The sequence below is a fragment of the Chaetodon auriga genome, chromosome 1 (genome assembly GCF_051107435.1).
Source record: "Chaetodon auriga isolate fChaAug3 chromosome 1, fChaAug3.hap1, whole genome shotgun sequence".
In the NCBI taxonomy this organism is placed as follows: Eukaryota; Metazoa; Chordata; class Actinopteri; order Chaetodontiformes; family Chaetodontidae; genus Chaetodon; species Chaetodon auriga.
The window spans coordinates 31,511,664-31,532,500 of NC_135074.1; the positions used below are offsets into that span (position 1 = coordinate 31,511,664).

A 20,837-nucleotide genomic window follows, 5' to 3' on the forward strand; every position below is an offset into this window, starting at 1 on the left:
GCCTTGCATTGTGGGTAATGTAGGAGTCACGTTTTGACGAAGAGGAAGAATGTGAGGAATAGCAGAGATCTCTGCTCCATGTGTTATCGTCCACTGTGAGTGGACAGACTGACAGACTGAGGCCCAGACTGCTCGACCTGCTGCAGCTCTGGACTGACCTGTTGAATCCAGTCATTGGGTTTTTTTCATGGCGGCTTTTCTTGCCGTTTTCTCCTCATTTCCTCTGTGTGGACTGAACACATCACCTCCTCTTCATCTACTGAGTCTTCCTCATGAGGCCCGGTCCTGCCCAAAGCCTCCCTCCTCTTGATGTTGTGCTCTTCATCTGAAATGCCTTCCAGCTCCTTTTGAACCGACTCCCTCTCCTTCATGATGAGTTCTTTCTCCTTCTGAAACTCTGTCCTCATTATCCACATCTCTGTCACCTCCCTCCCAGGAGGCTGCCCTCCTCCTCCTCTGAGGAGCTCTCTCTTCTTCTCAAAGGCCTTCCTCCTTCCCTTGAGCCCTCCCTCCTCTTTTCAAAAGGCCTCTTGTCCTCTTACGGTCACCTCCTCATCACAAAGGATCTGTCTTTTCTCAGTCCAGCCCGCCGTCTCTGCATTGCTCACATGCCAGACTCCTGTCAGCTGATAGGTCAAAATATTTAATAAAATCATAGAACTGTTTATAGTAGAACATTTATGGAATATTACAGATCCAAGACTAAACTGACAGAAGGGCAGGACCAAGAGAAAAAGCGTAATTACTAATCCATCCACTACTTCAACACCAAGGACAGCACCACAGACTTATCAATACACAGACTGCTGATATATCAAAGTCATGGTCAGGGTCAGAGATTCTAACTGACACAAACATCAGTCTGATCAAGGATCAATGAGTCAGACAGAGCAGACTATCATATTCAACTGCACAAGCCCTCTGCTCCTGCACTCTCTCTGCTGCTAGAGGATGGGGGGCAGTTTAACAAGGGGGATGCAGCTTGGTCATTTTGCTAACAAGGGCGATGGCATCTCCACTGGTTATATTGGCACCATCGTGCCACTGACTGACAGAGTCACAGCTGGGCTTAAATGGAAGCCAAAAATGTTCCCTCTAAAATGATACCAAACATAGTAAGACTCAAAGAGCCTGAATATGGATATGCAGCAGCAATAAAAGTCCATTTTTATGTGGAGGGTGTTTTAAGTTCAGCACATGTAGCATTAGAACAGGACTAGTATGCACTGACCTGTATCTAATTGGGAATTTGGCTTACACTGATTTATTCGAAAAATATTAAGTGTGAGTGAGAAGTGCTAAATTGTCCCAACGTCCAACAAAGGTGTTGGACTGTTCCCTCTCCTCGCCACGAGATGTCGGAATTGTCGCTGTGTGCTGCCAATAGGCTGCCAGAGAAGAAGAAGAAGAAGCAATTACGGAAGTACGACTCCCAAACAGATTCCCGTTGGAAGAGTAAATTACAGTAGATCGCCTTCCTTTCATTAGATCATATTAAATCTTGGACTACCCATTTCTCAATAAGACGATGGGCACTAGAGATGACGAATATGATTATTTGTTCAAAGGTAAAACAAAGATTTTTGTCGTTATTGTTACAGCTCTCCAGTCCTGTTAGCTGGCAGGCTAAACAGGCCAGCTGATTAACTGTCAGGCTATGCTAACTTAGCCACCGTCAACCTTTGTGCTTCGATTGCTTTTCACCGAGCTTTCTGGGAAATGTCAGCAAGTAGAATTAATTTACATGACCTAAAACGGCCCTTTTCTAAACCACGGAAGTACAGTTTGTGGTGTATTCGTCACGTTCCGTCAGTTATCGGTAAACGGCAGCGCGTCTTGAACGTTGACTAATATTAACTGACGCTAACATTAGCTGTTAGCTTCTGTCAGTGGGCGCGGACCAGCCGCACGTCGGACACACCTAACGTTACCCGTTATCACATCATCTTCCCTGGATCCAGCTAGCCAAGCGTGCAGCGGCATTAACGATATTAAAACGTACAAGAAACACGTTTAATCGTTAGCTTACAGTAAATCATGCCGCTTACTAAGCTAGGCTCATTGTTAGCTAAGTTAGTATTTAAAACTGTAGTCAAGGCGAACAATAAGATCATAGAAACGCCTGTAAACAAACTGCTGTCTGTCCAGTTAGCTTCTACTCAGCTCAGACTGGTTCATAAGAAGATATGATTTCAGGAAGGTATGGGAATTATTGAAATGATTGATTAACGTTAGCAAGTCAAAAAGGCTAATGATTTTTATATATAGTGGTTCAAATGGCTCAGCAGTCTTTTTTAATTGTCATATTCAGTAATGTTGATCCTCTGGCAGCTACGAGGCAATAAACACGATAAAGACGCCAGAATATAAGAATGAAGTTAATATGAAAATGATAGAAAATAAAAGTTCAGACATGTTAGAGCAGTAAATATAAAAAGTAGAAGCATACTGTATTTATGACCTCTAATACTGTTTAAGGATACTTGAAGTAAGAATTGATTAATTTATGTGACTCGTGGGTAATGAGCAGCTTGAGGTCAGAAATTCACATCAGTTAGACAGTGACCGTTAAAATCTGGAAAAACTCATCAGTGTTCACGTTTTCTAACATCCCGTGTATTTGTCTTCTATTAAAATGTGTTTTCTCCGTTCTGTCCTTCAGTGGTCCTCATCGGTGACTCGGGTGTGGGGAAGAGTAACCTGCTGTCCCGTTTTACCCGGAATGAGTTCAACCTGGAGAGCAAGAGCACCATCGGAGTGGAGTTCGCCACGCGTAGCATCCAAGTGGACGGAAAGACGGTGAAGGCTCAGATCTGGGATACAGCCGGCCAGGAGCGCTACCGCGCCATCACATCAGCGTGAGTACAGAGGAGGGGGTCAGCGGGGCCCCGGCACGCCTGGTTTCCTGTTCGTAATGTGCAGACACACAAAGTGTTCATGTTGGAGCAGATTCTCCTCAGCAGTATGTTGTTTACAAATGACAGCCAATGAGATGAGTTATTTTTGTTCATGATTTATGAAAAGATGATAAATGAAACTGACCGCTCAGCAGAAACACAGAGGACCAGCCCGATCATTCACGATCATTCTGTAGATCTTCTGCTGTGTGGCTCTGATGATGAAGATGAGGATGATGAGCAGCATTCCTTAGTGTGCATGTGGCTCTGCTGCAGGTACTACCGTGGGGCTGTGGGGGCTCTGCTGGTCTATGACATTGCCAAGCATCTAACTTACGAGAACGTGGAGCGCTGGCTGAAGGAGCTGAGAGATCACGCCGACAGCAACATCGTCATCATGCTGGTGGGCAACAAGAGCGACCTGCGTCACCTCCGGGCTGTTCCCACCGATGAGGCGCGGGCTTTTGCTGGTAAGAAAGTCATTTTTCAGCATTTTTTAACCAGAAACAACTTATTAGAAAATATGTTCCTGAGCTGTGCAGCAGTAAGAGTCAAGAGGCTTCAGGAACGACCTCGATGCTTCGTTAAAGAGATCCTGTGTCCCTCTAACGATTCTGCTGAATGCGTTCAGATGAAAATGCAGATGAAATGTTTTTGGACTTGTTGTGTCCTCACTGAAGGCCAGAGCTGTTTGTCCACCACATATTTGCGCTAACGGGTCAAACCGGTCTGTTATCTGAGGAATGCTGCACGTTGGAAACTGAAATGTTGTTCGGCTTTGCTCCGCAGAGAAGAACGGTCTGTCTTTTCTGGAGACGTCGGCTCTGGACTCCACCAACGTCGAGACGGCCTTCCAGACCATTCTGACAGGTGAGTCCCGGAGAGAGGCGTCTCCAACACGCCCGTCCGTCCTCTTCACGTGTTCAGCGGCCCCCCAGCAGTGATCACAGCGAGCTCATTTTCAAAAGTCACCACTTCCTCCACTTTAACACTCTGACAAACCAGCAGGCTGAAGGTTATTGAGGAAGTGATCGACCGTTGTTCCTCAGCTGTTTTTCTTATCAGCGCAGAGAGCTGCCCTTTGTATGAGTGTGATTACAGCGAGGGGGAAGTCGAACAGACCGCAGAGCAGCGCCGGATTATCTTTATGACATAACGTGGTCTGAGTGGTTTATCCTAGCCTGGCAAACCTTTTTTATCCGGAGTGAGATGACCAGCGGCGAAGACCATGTTCTGTTTGTCCTGCTGAAGACATCGTCTGGTCTGTGCTGCGTCAGTAAACACGAGGTCTCCGTTCAGTCGAACAGGGAAGAAACTGATCGATATCAAAACTATGGAGGCAACTTAAAGGAGGAAGCCGCCGTCGTTGCTTTATGTGATTTTATGCTGCAGTAAATCCAGTTTTCTAAGACTTTTCTATGTGATCATTAATGTGGTAAAAACACAGAAAAGTCCGGCCCTTTTTGTAATACTTGCTGGCTGTAATGTCTTATCTTATCTTATCTTATCTATAGCCCAGATTTAACAATATATTCTAAACATGTGGGATCGTCCTGAAACCATTTTTAGTGGAAGATATTTAAGAACTTGCATGATTAGAAATGTTTACTGTGACTCTACTTCCTGTCAGCTGACCCGCACAGGAAGTGTCTCCTCCAGGAAACGAGCAGAGCGACTTTGCTCGGTCACATCAGAACTTCATTTCACACTAAATTTCTAAAGTAAAGTGGCCGTGGACCCTGAATGACGCTGTTTTTCTGCCCCCCCCTTCAGAGATCTACCGCATCGTCTCCCAGAAGCAGATGTCGGAGCGTCAGGAGAGCGACATGTCGCCTAGCAACAACGTGGTCAACATCCAGGTGCAGCCCACTGAGAACAAACCAAAGATGCAGTGCTGTCAGAACATCTAGCCCGGCCGTGGATCTGCTGCTACCCCCCCTCCCCCTGCGCCCCCTCTCTCTCTCCCTGCCCCCCCTCCCCCTCTCCCTGCCAGCTCACAGCTCCTCAAACCCCGCCCTCAGAGAATAGACTGCCTCGGTGTACTGCGTGTGTGCGGGAGCGCCGAGCCACAGCTCCAACGCTGTGACCCCGACTCTGCACCTCCTCGTACCTGCCCCCCGCCCAGTCCCCCCCCCCCCCCCGCCCCAGGTTAATATACCCCAGTATAAGAAGTCACCGCGTGGGGTGGCCCCCCCAGCAGAGCCCCTCTGTCGTTAGGCTACTGCAGGACAGCAGGCAGCAGGCGTTTCATATCACTTTAGATTTCATTACTGTAGATGCGCTGACGTCACGAAAATGTCTTAATCTCTGAATGTGATTTCTTCTTTTCTTTGTGCTTCGCGTTGATTTCTCCACGTTTTTATGATCTGTCTTGTATCATGTATCTACGACTGGGTCAATATGAATTTAAAGCACATCAAAGTCGCTCTGAGGTGTATTCCTGTATACAGCTTCTCCTCTGCCCCCCCCCCCCCCCCTCGTGCAGCGTACTGTTTTGGAACCACGTGGACGCATCGAGCGCGGTGTGGACGCGCTGCGCTCCGGTGGCGTCACGCCGTTTGATCTGATTGCTGTGAATACGACGCTAGTGAAACGTAGAAACTTGTGCATTCACCGAGCTTCAGTTCGCGCGGCGGGAAGCTCGGGAGCTTGCATGTCGCGCGCCGCCTCGCGAGCAGGCGGCGGGTCCAGGCCAGCTTCGCATGTCTTTCAGAGGTGGCGCTCTGTCGTGCTGCATGTTTCATGTGTCATTGCCTTCAGGATGTGCAGTTTTAGGCTGAACGTTTGGGTTTCCACGTCGTCCCGCTCGCGGTCTCAGTCACGCGTCTGCGGCCGTCCATCAGGCTTTTCCCGCTCCAGCGTTAAACAAACAGTACGCTTTCATTCTATGACGACAACTATGCAGAAACTAGCACACTGCTGTTTGTTCTGTTCTTAGTGCACTTCTATAGCAAATGAAGGAACGATAAAACAGCAGCAGTCTGAGCGCTGAGGTGGTTCTCCTGTATGACATTCTTATGATACTCATTAATATTATAATCAATCTCTCCTGTCGTGTAGAAAAGGACACTTTGCATGTAACACTGAACTCTAGTTAGGACGCACTGAGAGTAAAGAAGAAGAAAATGTCTGACGTCGTGAGCGTCCTGCACTGAACCTCAGCCGCTGATCTTGCAAACCTGATTTCTTTGTTTAGGGTTAGATTTTTACTGCACGTTGAGAATCTGGACCTCCTCTCAGATTGGACACACAGCCACTTTTCAAAAGCCAAACTCTAACGCTGCAGAGCCGAGGCCGAGTCTCAAAAGTCTTTCCTAACATCCTCAAACTGACAGAAGGCTTCTCCTCCTCTGAGCTTCAAACCAGACGTGAGGAGTCAGGCGGGCCGGAGGGACTCAGCCCCGCTCTGCTCACTTCAGGCCACAGTGCCTCCTTCACCTGTCCGAAAACGCCTCTCATCCACCTGCTGACAGCTCGCCGTCACACCCGCCTCCCCGTAACCAATCGCCCTGCTCCGTCTGTCCGTCACATTAAGCCTACGTACACCGAGCTGCCTCTGATTAACACAATGCATGGCTTTCTGTGCGACCGCCGCGTCGTGCCGCCTTACGTAGCTCACATCGTCATTGCTGTCCAGGAAACGCGCTGAGGCTCGGTGTGTGCGGCGACAGACGCCTCGCTGAAACCCCCGAGTGTGTGTTCTGCTGAGCGCTGTAGCCGTGCCGGTGTGTGATGGTGTTAGCAGACATATTGGATGCCTGAGCTCGGTGTGTGTGTGCGTGTGTGTGTGTGCGTGTGTGTGTGTGTGTGTGTGTGTGTGTGTGTGTGTGTGTGTGTGTGTGTGTGTGTGTTTAGAGGCAGAGGGTCGATGCGGAGCTCTGGAGTCGTCGAGCTCGGCTGCCAGCGCCAATGGCGTTTTCTGTCAGAACAGACGGCGCCGCCAGCCGGGCCGCTCCAGAGCCGCTCGCCGGCAATCCGTTCAAGAAGTGATTCCTTTTTTCTGAGAATATGATTTGTGATCCTGTTCACGTACCTCCATTGTTCTGTGTTTTTTTAAGAAGTGTGTTTTGATTTCTTTTTCCTTTTTTTACTCTGTTGGATTCTATAACTGACTGTAATTCCAGTGTAAACGTGTCCGAGTGAAATGACTTCATTTCAGTGAATTTGGAGGGTTAAATGTAAGAGGGGGGTCAAAATGAATGCTTTTATGTTTTGTACAGATTGATAAATTGTACAATTGTGTCTATATCTTAAGTTATCAGTTCATCTTAATAAAGCGCACCAGTCATAAACCTTTACACGGCCTTCTGTCTTCAATGGATCAGTGCTGACGCCTCGTCTGCTGATCGCTCATTAATGTGACCGAACATCCAGGACGGCTCACAGGAGGCTTTTCTGATCGAAACCAGTCGACAGAATTTCCAATAGCAAATGTAGATTTAGTCTTAAATGAGTCAGTTTGAGATCAGAGCTGAAGTCATTAATCAATTAGCTGCTGAAATAATGAATTATTTGAATATTAATCAGTGACGCTTGACAAACTATTAATTATTCATGAGGCAAAACTGTCAATAAATTCTCTGGTTGCAGCTTTTCACTCGTGAGGATTTGCTGCAGGTTAAAGACGCTTCTGATGAACTGCGACGAGCATTTTTCACTTTTTCTGCACGTTTTCTGGCTGAAACCAGAAATAAAAGATGAATCAGTGATTAAACTTTTAGCAGCAGTTTGTGAAATGCTTCTGGAAATCAAACATCTGCTCACAAACTCACCATCGAACTCATCAACGGCGTGAAACTGACTTTTTCTTTCTCACAAACTCAAATTAACGAGTGGCTAATTATTCTCTATTTGTTCTTTAATCAGTTCCAAATTACAAACTCTGCAGGAAATGACTGAGAAGGAACAGGACCCAGCAGACAAAGTGCCACTAAATGAGCTAATTAATCAGAAACACGTCCTGAAGTGTGATTGGTCGGCCAGCTTGTGTGACACCTGAGAACCCTGCAGACCTCTCAGGTGTTCTGTGGCTCAGGTGGAAGGAGAGCAGAAGGTTTGACTTTAAGAGGTCCAATCAGAGAACACCTGTGTGGGCGTGTCCTCGGCACGCTGGGAGACACACCTGCAAAGTGAACAGTGTGTCATCGTTATTGATTATGTGAATTGGCTTGCGTTATATTATTATCAGCTGCCATCAGTGAAGGACCTTGGACATGAAGGAGCTAAATGGAATTCAGCCCTCATGAATTCATTACTGACACTTTCTTCTTCTTCTTCCAGTGCTGGTTAATGTGATGGCAGAATGTAACGTGTTCCGTTAATTAAGTCACATGTCAGCAGCTGTGCTAATGCTAATGATGCTATGCTAACACACAATGAGGATGTTCAGTGTGCAAACGTTCAGGGGACGTTTCACATGTCCACTGTCTTAGTGCTGCGTGCTAAAGGTTGCTAATCAGTGCTAACCAATGAGCTGAGGCTGAGGGTGGAGCTGGCAGTTTTTCAAGTTTTGGTCATTTTGAAACTTTTGTCCAAATGTTGACACAAGATGAGAAGTGAGGAGATCGTTCATGACTTTTTTTTATGTTTTCAGACACATCATTCTGCCTGATTCTGCCATAATTTTGCTTAAACAGCCGGTTTTTAATCTGATGCTCGTGTGTATGAAGGTGAGCGTTCATCATGTGGAAGGTTTGTCTCACAATGACGTGATAATAAAGTTTACTTGATATTGAAGAGTTCTTCAGAACTAATTTGGTCTTTTTCTCTGAATTTAACCTGTAACATGTGATGAAGCTCCACCTCGTCTCATCACCACCTGTGTGTGTGTGTGTGTGTGTGTGTACTCTTCATGTAACCTGGTGTGTTCTCCATCGTCTGCTGTTGTTGCTCACTGGTCTGTAAAGTGTTCAGAGACTCTGGGTGATGAAGTGAAGCTGAAGCTGAAGCTGAAGCTGAAGCTGAAGGTGACACCACTCCCCTGAGCTATGACAACTTTATTGAGTTTAGGAATGGAAACAAAAGAGCAACAAGCAGCACTCCATACAGCGACTGTATGAACTACAGTTTGGATCAGAGCTGAAGAAAAGACACACGAGCGAGAGAAAGTCAAACGGAACGAAGGCGGGAAAGCAACGTGGGAACACAAAGCGTCCACATCTGATTGTCAACATGTCCTGTTATTGCTGTTTGCAGACGTTCAGTTTGCGGCGTTTTAACCAAACTGAGCCGTGTGGTTGAGTTCATACATGACGGCCAGATCAGAAACACGTGTTCAGTGTTTGGGAACAAAAATCTCTGCGACAGAAACGTCAGAGCTTCAGAGCCAAAACCACTCGCCACGTCGACGGACAGAAAAATGGCCGCTGACGCTTTGATCAGTGATTCTGTTCTCTCGTGTGACAGTAGCTGAAGCTCTTTGGGTTCTGGACCGTCGATCAGACAAAATGAGACATCTGAAGACGTCATTTCGGGCTTCTGGACATTTTTCATTATTTGATGTTTTATAAGTCAAATGAACGATTGAAAAAATAATCAGGAGATTAATCAGAATGAAAATAATGGTTGGCTGCAGCCCCGCAGTGAATATTCCCGGAGAGTCTTTCCATGTTGAGACAGTCAGATGACACCAGAGGACACAGTGAGGGGATTTCCTGCCTAACTACTAGAATAATCTTTGGCATGCATGTGTATTAAGCTCGACACAACAAAAGAAAATCACAGTAATAATCACTAGCGTACAGTAAGTGTACAGCCGACACGCCACTCTGCCTACAGCACATACAAAAAGAGCAGTTTTCAGAGAGAAAACGAGGATCCTGAAGGATCTTTAAATATGTAAACAGGTGTAAAAATAGCAGAACTGTACAGGTCGTGGAAATCGGACCAGACCGCCGTCTGTGTGCGTTTCTTCTTCCCTTTGTGGGAGTTTATCAGAGTGATGAGCACCTTTTGTCCAGAGCCGTCTGTTTGCGCTGCAGACCTTAATGTCCTCCGACGCGTCCTCTCTGTACAGGTGTGGTAGATCCACTGAATCCAGGTGTGACGTTCAGGGACTCCGTCTCGTCTTTGGCAACTTTTCAGCAAAACTCTGGTTTGAAGACAAATTTACACGAGTCACTTTTCCTTTTGTCCTCGGCCGTCCGTCCTCTGACCCGGGACGTAACAAAAGGACAGATCGGCGCACCGGGAGACGGTACACCTGTGTGCATACGTACACCTGTGCCCCCTCTGCTGACACTCGGATGAGGGCGAATTTACAAAACAACACGAACATGAAGAAGTGACACGAAAACACAGTTTGGATATAATACAGTGATGGAATATCAAACGGCAGTGCAACACACACACACACTCACACACACACGCGTGCACACACGCGCACACGCACACACACACACACACACACACACACACACACACACACACACACACACACACACGTCCTCTGAATGTCCGTCTGCGCTCACCCATAAAAAAACAAAAAAAAGCTGATTCTTCCACATTTTGTCCTCGTTCACAGTTTCCTGGCTGTGGGTGAACTGGGAGCACTGGTCCAGTGTCCAGTCCGGGCGCTGGGGGTCTAGAGCAGCGAGCTGGTGGGGCTGCCGGGCAGGGGGGGGCTGTGGCTGTGGGAGGGGCTGGGGCGCACAGGCAGCAGGTCGTAGTGGCTCGGGATGTGGCTGTTCCTGGGCAGGTCGTAGGGGTTCTGAGGGTAGCTGGGCGCCACGAGGCCGCCGGCGCCCTGGACGATGCTGATGGTCGGTTCTGAAAGAGGAAGAGGAGTTCGTTTAGTCTGAAACCGGACTGAAAGCAAACATAACCCCCCCCCGGCCTCCAGCGTACCCATGTCGTAGACGTTCTTGGCGGGTGTGGTGGCGGTGGTGGTGGTGGTGGTGGTGATGATGGCGGGGGAGCAGCAGTGCGTGGCGTGTTCATGGCGAGCCGGCGACTTCATCTCCACGTAGCTGCTCTCGGAGTGCTTGCACAGGCCGGGCGGGTCGTTGATGGTGGCGTACGGGTTCTCGCTGTTCAGGGAGCAGGTGCTGGACAAGGAGCCCTTCATGTAGTCTAAAACATAAAGACAGGCGGCGCCGTTACCTGCGCGCTCGGCCACTCAGGTGAGTACAGACTATTCACGCCACGTTTACATTCAACATGAATCAACACCAAAGAGGCTCGAAGCTGAATGTTTCCCAAACCGAAACATCTCCTGCAAAGTGACTCAAACAGGACGTCTGGTTATCATCATGAAGCTGGCGCTCGTTTTCATTTTCCTTCTTCTCTCCGTGTGACGCTCACCTGAAGCCTGATTGGTTCCCACTAAAGCGTCTAAAAAATAAGCAGCTTCATTTTAAGGTTCAGTAATTCCCTAAAACAGCTGCTCAATGTAGCTTTTAGTCAAACAGACGGGAGGAAGCAGCATCTGTTGGGGACTATTTTCAGGGGCGGATTAATCCACATTCGGTGCTGTGGTGAGCGTCTGTGGCTGAAGAAGAAAAATGAAGACTTTCACCAGACCGATCCTTTCACAGACACACGTCAGAGAAATCAAAGTCAACGTTCAGAAGCAGTTCAGGTGAAAAACAGACGACGAGCGAAGCTGCAGCTGAAGGAAACACGCAGGAAAACCAGCATTCAGCTATCGTGAAGGACAAGTTCTCCAGGTGAGGTTCAGGAGTGACGGGGTCAGAGCAGGAGGAGGAGAACACACAGAGGAGAGGAGTCGGGTTCGTCCTGCAGAGACACAAACACACCTGTAAGCAGCTGATTGGTGCACGTCAACAGGTCAGTTTACACTCATTCTGGACGGAGCGTTCAGGTTCCGGCTGGGATACCTGAGCTCAGGTGAGTCACATCAGCTTCAGCTCTCTAAACTCTGCTCGCATCAGTACTTCACTTTCTACTCCACCATATATATACTACATGTATATGTAGTATATACTAGTACATTTTCCTGATGATACTTTTGTACTTTTACTGAGGTAACATTTTCAATTCAGGACTTTTACTTGTACCAGAGTATTTTTACAGTGTGGTGTTTGTACTTGTACTTCAGTAAATTATCTGTGTACTTCCTCCATCACTGCCTCATGCTGCGTTACCTGCTTGTACTTCTGTTTGTGTGTGTGTGTGTGTGTGTTTTTAATGGCTGCTCTATTTCCAGCCAATGGAAATGTGGTCTGGTCTCGTGTTACATGCAGCACGTGTCACATCCACACCGCCACACCAAGCTGAGGTTTAAATGCAACAGAGGCAGTCATTGGCTGAGGGAACTGTTCGAGCAAGAGGATTGGCTGGGGACTCTGAGGTGACGAGGTCACACAGGCTCAGTCCACCTGACACTGTACCTCTGTAACGCGGCTCCACGTGGTAGCTGTAACGCCGGTCGATGCAGTAAACACCTGCAGGGGAAGAGAGAGAGAAAAGGTCCTGAAAGGTAAAAACGATCACGGTCACAGCGACCTTTGACCCCTGACATCAGCTCATTCTTGAGTTTAAGCAGATATTTGAGGCAAATCTGAACAAACTGAGATTTTCCACTGAGGAGAAGCGGAAACATGGCGGCTGTCTGCAGCTCAGAGGCATGAAAACAAAGAGAGGGAGAAGCTGCGACTGACCGAGCTCACCGAGGTTACAGTAGGCCCCCCACTCCGGAGCGCTGTTCCTGTGCCGCTTCTTGGTCTTCATCTGGAAACGACGACACAGCGGAAAGAAGAGAGGAATGACAAAATGCATCGAGCCGTGACGAAAACAGAATCCTCTGTAAAAAACACGATGCTGCAGAAGAAAAGAGGATTCGTCCAGATGTGTGAACAGATGTGTGTCAGCTTCTCTGTCGTGGTTTATGATGAGAACAGCAGCAGATTTAATACTTCAAAATCTTTGAAACGAGTCAGACAGACTAAAGCTGCTTCTCATCTCCAGCCAGGGTTAGCAAGCTAACTAAGCTAAAGCTAAAGCTAACTGCATCGCTGGCTGACGTTTCCTTCTTTCTTAAACATGACTTAGAACCACACAAACTAATGTAGTTAATTAATAGTTTGCTCATTAGCGTTAGAAGCAGTGTTAGCCGTTAGCATGTGGTCGGAGTCAGACATGCTAACAAGACAAACACACTGTTCAATCTGTTCATTTTCACTCTTGTGTTTAACTTTACGGTTGCTACGATTGGACAACTGGTGTCTCCACGATAACTTCATGAATACTCGGCATCCTGCAGCCCCAGCTGTTGACAGCTTCCCTCCAGTACAAGTCAGGAAGTCCTTGAACGCACCTTAGCGGAGCTCCTCTTGTCTGGCTTGGCGTAGTGGGCGGCGTAGGTGCAGGGTCCCAGGGTTCGGTAGCTGGGGTTGGAGAAGCAGCGGCCTGCGGAGCTGTTACTGGGAGAGGACTCTGCAGAGGACAGCAGGCCTGTGCACTGCAGCCCTGCTGTCAGCACACAGCAGCACAGCGACTTACAACTCTACCATCACCGTCACACACACACACACACACACACACCTGACGACCTGACACAAGCTGGACGTGACGCTGTCGTCCAAAGCTGCAAAACAAAACGAAGAAACTGCAACTGGAACCACGAGGAGGAGCTTCAGCCATTCAATCGATTCATCCTTTATGTGATTCATCGAACCAAAATGACCAAGATTTGCTGTAATTAGCTGCTTTTCTCTGTTTTACGTGCCTGTAAACAGGTTGTTTGCAGTCATGTGACGTTAAATTCAGACGGAGGGCAGGAAGTGAAAACTGCAGTGGACAAAATGAAGGACAGTTCTCACTGGGCTGGTTTAGATGACATGATGAGAGAAAGGTAGAAACAGAACATCTGATGAAGATGAATCTTATGAAGAGGAGCCATTTATCAGCTGAACTGAATGTAACAACCAGCTGCTCATTCAGACGTCGCTCTGCTCTAGAAAATGAATGAATGCAGACAGAAGTCTGGAGGCAAACAGCCTCAGACCAAAGTGCTCCGGATGACTGATGCTTTTTCGAGGGTGTGTAGCTTTTATTGTCCTGAGGATTAACCAGAAAGTCACTTCCTGCCCTCCATCTGCAGTTCAGGCCACAATAAAAGAGCGACGTGACGTCATCTACAAACCATTAAACTATTACTGTTGAACCTGTTGATAAAGAAAACAAGATATTTAAAGATGTTTCTTCAGACACATAAAAGATTAGTCAAAGAAATAATCACAATCAGCTCCAGTCCTGGTTTCAGTTGTTCTGCCTGATGTGTGAAGAAGAAAAACACCTGAAGAAGAGAAACACCCGAAGAAGAGAAACACCCGAAGAAGAGAAACACCTGAAGGAGAGAAGCACCCGAAGAAGAGAAACACCTGAAGAAGAGAAGCACCCGAAGAAGAGAAGCACCCGAAGAAGAGAAGCACCTGAAGAAGAGAAACGCCTCAAGAAAAGAAACACCTGAAGAAGAGAAGCACCTGAAGGAGAGAAACACCTGAAGAAGAGAAACACCTGAAGGAGAGAAGCACCTGAAGAAGAGAAGCACCTGAAGGAGAGAAGCACCTGGCAGGAGAAGCAGAAAAGCCGGCGTGTTACCTGAGAGCGAGTAGTCGGTGGAGTTGATGTGCAGCGCCGGCGTGTAGGTGACGCTCGGCACGTGGTGGCCTTTCTCTCTCTGCCGGTAGCGGAACCAGATCACCAGGCTGAGCATGGCCATGATGAGCAGCAGCAGGAAGACGATGCCCAGCACGGCGCCGGCCGACTGGCGCTCGGACGCCAGAGCCGGGCTGATCTTGGTGTAGGGGTTCAGTTCCTCCATCATCAGAGCCGCTGAGGGGGGACGGAGGGACAGACACATCTTCCAGGTGCAAGTTCAACAATTTTCCATTGGCAATATTATTTTTATACTCCTAAAGTAAAGAATGTGCGTCTACACAGCTGATTTTTTATTTTGTATTTTAAATCTTTATTCGCTTCTGCGTCTCCTTTTCATTCCTGCTACTATCACTTCTGTCTGTAACACCATCATTTCCCCGGCGGGGATTAATAAAGTTATTTCTTATCTTATCTTAATCAGACCCGTGTTGGTTGTTTTGACCATTATTCCTCTAAATCTCTGATTAATCTGTGTGTGTTTGGCCTGAACGGACTCATTCTTCATCAGCTCATTACAAACGATGACTCAACAAAATGAATAACTGCTGCAGACGTGTCCGTCCATCAGGGGGCCCTCTGCGCCTCCATCTTATCTTATCTTATCTTATCTTATCTTATCTTATCTTATCTTAACCAGCAGAGAGCAGAGCCTCGGGCCTCACCCTGGTCGCAGCGGATGCCTTTGAAGCCGATGCTGCAGTAGCAGGTTCCCGTCACGTAGTCGCAGGTGGCGTTGTTCATGCACTCGCACAGCTGCTGGCAGCCGTAACCAAACGTCCCCGCGGGACACTCTGGATGCAGGAAGACAGGTTTGACATTATTTGGGTTTCAACGAAACACTTTTCACTAACTGACTTTTCATGGATGGTGGAAACGCGACACTTCTTCCTGCTTTCCATCACGTATTCTAGCTGCTCTTAATATCTGCAGTTCTCTGGTTTTACTGGGTTTCTTCTGTCTTTGGGTGACAGATAAAGTCTCTTTACATGTAATTTGATGTGGTGCTCATAATGTATATCATGATACACAGTTTCTGGAAAAGTCATTGGAGACAGCGGCTGATAAAATCACCAGACGTCTGTTTTTGGGTCATCCAGCAAATAAAATGTCTGGAAAATTGAATTTTATCGCAATGATGCCAAAATCAAAAGCAGTCCTGCTTATTGTGAACGTGGTTCACCACAGGGAGGGACACCACAGTACTGCAAACAGTACTGCAAACAGTACTGCAAACAGCGCTCACTGAAGAGTAAAAAAAACATCTGAAAGCCTAAAAAAACGCGTTGACCTTTCACCCTGAATGCTGCACACACACTCACTGAGCTCGCAGCTCTGTCCGATGAAGCCCGTCCTGCAGGAACACTGTCCGCTGATGTGGTCGCAGTCCGCCCCGTTCTGACAGCGACACACTTCGGCGCACTGAGAGCCGTAGAAACCCGTCGGACAGCCTGAGGAGGAAACACAGTCCTCACACTTTCAGCATCAGCTGTTCTGCTCTTCAAACTCCAGAGATGATCCAAAGCCGGAGGTGTGTTTGGAAGCAGCTTTTCTGAGATCGGCTAATCTGTTCTGTCACAGTGGAACCAGCATGGATCATCTCTGCAGATTGAACCGAACCCAGTTTGCATTTCAGGCAGATTTAAACAACTTCTCAGAGTGACGAGTCAGTGTGCGTTCTGCTTTTTGTTTCTGCTGACGCGGCAAATTCACAGCAGACTCATCAGGGAACGCGACGTTCACACAGGAGGAAAACAAAGGCAGAAACATTCAACAAACGAGACTCACGAGGACAAACAACACAACCCTGATGACAGAGAGGTCTGGACTCAACACCAATAAACCACAATCAGTCATCAATAATCAATCTGAGTTCACTGACAGCAGGTTCCTGAAGTGTCTCTGAGTCCATGTGTTCATCTCCTTCATCCATCATGTGTTCACAAAGTGGTGAATCTCACTCCATCCTTTCATACCCAATCATGATCCTCTCACCTGTTACCAGTGAGCCTGTTTACCTGTGGAACGTTCCAAACAGGTGTTTTTGGAGCGTTCCACATCTTTCAGCCTGTGAAACGTGTTGCTGCATCAGATTCACAATTATAGATATTTACAGAAATCAGTGAAGCTGATGAGGAAGAACATGAAATATTTGTCAAAAAAGGATTTGCTAATTCTCTTTTATGGATGTTTGACACGTTTAACCTCAAAAGGGTTGCAGACATAAATCACAGTAATGTGCAGATTCCTGTTCTCTCCTCTCGGTTCGTTTGTAAAAAGTCTGTGTGAACATGAACCTGAACGCCACACGTTTCCTCGGTCTGGATGAAGGTTCCTGTTCTGGACATTAATGATGACAAATCAAAGACACAACCTGAGGAACCGTGAGGCGACCTGATTATTGTATTAAACGAATGGTGGCGCTAAACTCAATTTCTCGGCCACAAAGGAAAGGAGGAGGTAGGAAAGGAAGGAAGGATTTTAAGGCGATGAAGGAATGAACGTCTTCAGACGTGTAGTTTTTTTTATTTGCCACCAGATGGAAGTATAGGTGTGAGACATTCAAAGACAGAGACCTGCAGCCCGGAGTTTATCACTGTGTCCCTTATTAGATCTGTGTGTGTGTGTGTGTGTGTGTGTGTGTGTGTGTGTGTGTGAGAGAGAGAGACATACGCTGAGTACAGTAGAGTCCCGTCCATCCAGGGCTGCAGTCACACTCTCCGTCTGTCGCGCTGCACTGGGCTCCATTGTGACAGTTACATGTGTGGATGCAGTCTGGACCCCACGAGCCCTGAGGACACGCTGCCAATGACAACCAATAACACACACACACACACACACACACACACACACACACACACACACACACACACACACACACACAGAATCTCTTGTCAAACGCGCACACACGTCAGTAGCCTGAGGACTGGACGTGGTCAGGACGGTCTGTACCTTCATTAGCTCCACATGTGATGGAGTGATTGTGGAGCTCCGTTCAGTGTAAGATGGATAATTAATGTCACAGCCGACGCCGTAATTGCCTTTAAGTTTTATTCTCCGCGGCTGTCTCTGACTGGTTCATGGTCAACTCAAGCGCAGCGAGTGAATAAGCACTGAGGGAATTAATTTCAGCTGGCTCGTCTTCGTAAAACACAGAATGAAGGCGATGAGTGAAGGAGAAGTGTGTGGAAGGTGGAGGGAAACGCTTACGTTTGGAGCAGTCGTCGCCGATCCATCCGGGGTAGCACTGACACGAGCCGTCGATGGGATTACAGGTGCCGTTGTTGGTGCACAAACACGCTTCAGCACAGGCTTTGCCAAACTTTCCACTGGGACACACTGCAGGGATGCGCACACACACACACACACACACACACACACACACACACACACACACACACACACACACACACGTACACAACACGTACAGTTACTTATTATTATCAGTGCTAGTATACAGCACAGTGTACAAATACTCTTAGCATCAAAAGTACTCATTATACAGAAAGGCCTATTTCAGAATAATATATTACTGAATTCTAATTATTGATGCATGAATACATGCATGATTTTCACGTTGCAGCTGGTAAATCTGCGCTTCATTTTTCATTAAATGTACCGCTCGAGTCTCTGGAGTCGGGTCAAAGCGCCTGCCTGCCTGCAGGCGGATCGCAGTGACGTCAGATGGGCTTCGTTAGCATTCACAGATGTTCAGCCTCTGCTGTTGTTGCCTTTATTGTTATTGACGCAGCAGATACGTCATCGGTTTCCACGGCGTCTTGAAGCAAACAACCGTTGCACAGTGTGATAGTAAACAGCGCTAAGGAGGTTTCAAAGGTCATCGGGTTGAGATCATCAATCAATGAGACGCCTTCAGGTGAGTGGTCCTGCTGTAATGGAGATGCAGATCTCTGCTGTGCAAAGCCGGAGCATGTGTCAGGAAAAGGGCTGCTGGTGGCCTGAGGTTAGAAGGTCCTCCTGAGCCTCTCGCTGCTGGTCTGGTGTATCCTTCAAGCACCGTTACCCAGGTGGTTGGATTCTTAATGATTCTCTCAGCCTTGTTCTGAGGTCCTGGTGTTAAGATCAGGATCGAGCACCACCTTCGGTATGTTCAGCTGAGCGAGCGTTGCAGGGCCTTACGGTCCCGTTCAGAGCTGATTCTGGACCTGGCGGCGACATTCTCAGTCCGGATGCTCTCGAAGGTGCAGGAGTAGAAGCTCCTCAGTATTTGAGGAGATACCCAGAGTTTCTTCAAGTGTGGAGGTGAAACAGTGTCTGCTTTGCCTTTCTCAACACTGAGTCAGTGTGCAGCGACCAGGTCAGGCCCCCGGTGACGTGGACATCAAGCTTCTTGACCCATAGTTCTGGTAATCTATGCTTTCTATTTGTGGAATCATTTTGATTAAATCTTTTGCTTATGAAACACAATGAACGAGGATGAAAAGAACTGGGTATGTAGTGGAGTAAGAGTCCACAGCAGTCTGACTCTAGCAGACATAATGTTCACCATGTTCACCATCTAAGTTTACCTGTCAGCATGCTAACATCAGTGTGATTAGTTTAACACATATTTGCTCAAAAACCAAAGAACTGGACAAATGAAGAGTTTACTGATGATGGCGCTGAATGGAAAGTCCACCAAACACTAAAGTTCATGAGCGGAACATGAAGGTCTGAACCAACGTTCAGAGGAATCCATCAAACAGCTGTCAGGACATTTTACTTCACAACACAAATGAGTCACAACAGTGAGAGGATCACCAAAGTCAGCAGGATTCAACCTCTGGAGACCACGAACGTCATTTCACCTGGTAGATATGGAACATATGAACGGCTGAATGACAGACGGACGGACGGACAGACAGACCAGTGTGTTAATGAACCAGTGATGGCCAGAGAACAGAAGCAGCAGCAGTTAGCAGAACAGAACAGAGCAGTAGTTACAACCAGGAGGCCGTCATTATACTACAGGCATAGTATAATTACTTCCTGGTGTGTATGTGGTTGAGCTTTGTTTCAAGGCTCATTGTGTCAGTGAAGGTGAAAATAATTTCTTCTACTTTGACATTTATTTCTCTGTAATACTTAATATGTGAGTGGACTCTTGCAGCCAATGAAAACTTTAATTAAAAGAAGTTTAGGCTGCAGAAAATGTGCAGTCATGTGAAACTTTGCGGTACATAAAAGCAGAACATCACCATGGTTTTACTGTGTCAGTGCCAACAGTGTTAGTTTGACTCAAGCAAAGAGACACTGAAACACTGGTAAAAGAAGGGGCACAGTGTTAACAAACGCCGTTTTAAGAAGAATAAAACAGTCAAACGCAGCTTTGATGAAAGAAGTCGAAGCTAGATTTCATGAAAATATGATTGAAGGAAGATGAAAAGTGTCTTTCAGACGAAGCTTCGCTGACCTTCTCTGTCAATGCAACATTCACAACAAGCCTCAATCTAATCATTATCCCTCCATTTCTTCTTGAATTCGACGAGACATTAGTTTTTGTTGAGCTTGAGTCTGTCAGCAGCTTTCAAAGCTGCGTGCTTCTGGTATATTAAAGAGGCTGAAATGAATCCTCACAGCGGACTGTTTCTAATGTGATGAGCGTCTCTGCTCCTCAAAGTTCCTCATCCAGCTGGAGGAAGCTCTCCGCAAAGTCTCTTTCCTGGATAATCATTTTAGGGAAATGCACATGCTGTTGCTTAGGGATGTAATATTTCTACTTCTTATATTCAGGTTTCAGTAGATGTAGTCACACTGACAAAACACTGAGACGCAGATACTGTCTGACCAGCCTGGTAACATATTAATGTGCTCTGGGGTGTTTTGATTATTCCCAATTAACATGAGAGGACACACTGCTGCTACGGCGCTCGTATATCAATATAGCGTTTGGTTTTAACTGAAATTTGTGAGTTTATTGAGTTAAAAGTATCTTGTAAAACTTGATAAACAGAAGCTCCACAGTGTTACTCCCCGAGCAGCAGAAAAAGAGGCCGAGGAAGCATCATATGACATTTCAAACAGCTCAAAGTGCAAAGTTAGAAATATTATGAGCTGGCATTTAACTTGACCTTCCCTCACGATAGCAAACTTTAAAATGTTTAATGACTGTTTGCGCTGCATAATCAGGACAGCGCCCAATAAAAGATAAAGAGAGCTTAAAGTAATCTTGGTAAAACATTACAGCTGCACTCCAGTTTTATGAATGTGTGCCGTTTCATCCTAATGTTAATGTTTGCTTGGTAAGATAAATACATTATATATACATGAGCCATGTAGAGATTCATTATTTTTACATTACTCCTCTACACTGATTTGCAT

General features: G+C 46.9%; 2 protein-coding genes across 3 annotated transcripts in view; one reads left to right on the top strand and one right to left on the bottom strand.

Annotated features, from left to right (window-relative positions):
* The first annotated feature begins 1,405 nt into the window (after nt 1-1,405).
* rab11a (RAB11a, member RAS oncogene family) lies at nt 1,406-7,195 on the top strand. Its single transcript, XM_076735061.1, has 5 exons — nt 1,406-1,568; nt 2,663-2,858; nt 3,174-3,367; nt 3,687-3,767; nt 4,671-7,195. The coding sequence occupies exons 1-5, from the start codon at nt 1,529-1,531 to the stop codon at nt 4,805-4,807; spliced, it is 648 nt and encodes a 215-aa protein (XP_076591176.1). The 5' UTR covers nt 1,406-1,528; the 3' UTR covers nt 4,808-7,195.
* Nucleotides 7,196-8,878: 1,683 nt separating this feature from the next.
* The window catches only part of LOC143323281 (multiple epidermal growth factor-like domains protein 11), a 106,658-nt gene continuing 94,699 nt past the window's right edge, over nt 8,879-20,837 (bottom strand). The window contains exons 15-24 of one of the 2 annotated variants that reach the window (XM_076735075.1): nt 17,727-17,855; nt 17,190-17,318; nt 15,839-15,967; nt 15,182-15,310; nt 14,460-14,693; nt 13,174-13,325; nt 12,518-12,587; nt 12,248-12,301; nt 10,743-10,967; nt 10,350-10,664 (exon numbers count right to left, since the gene is read on the bottom strand). In XM_076735075.1, the coding sequence (XP_076591190.1) occupies nt 10,480-10,664; nt 10,743-10,967; nt 12,248-12,301; nt 12,518-12,587; nt 13,174-13,325; nt 14,460-14,693; nt 15,182-15,310; nt 15,839-15,967; nt 17,190-17,318; nt 17,727-17,855 (1,436 nt within the window). In that variant the 3' untranslated portion in view covers nt 10,350-10,479. Of the gene's footprint in view, nt 10,665-10,742; nt 10,968-12,247; nt 12,302-12,517; nt 12,588-13,173; nt 13,326-14,459; nt 14,694-15,181; nt 15,311-15,838; nt 15,968-17,189; nt 17,319-17,726; nt 17,856-20,837 lie in introns of both variants that reach the window. The other variant, XM_076735084.1, reaches the window with a different exon arrangement.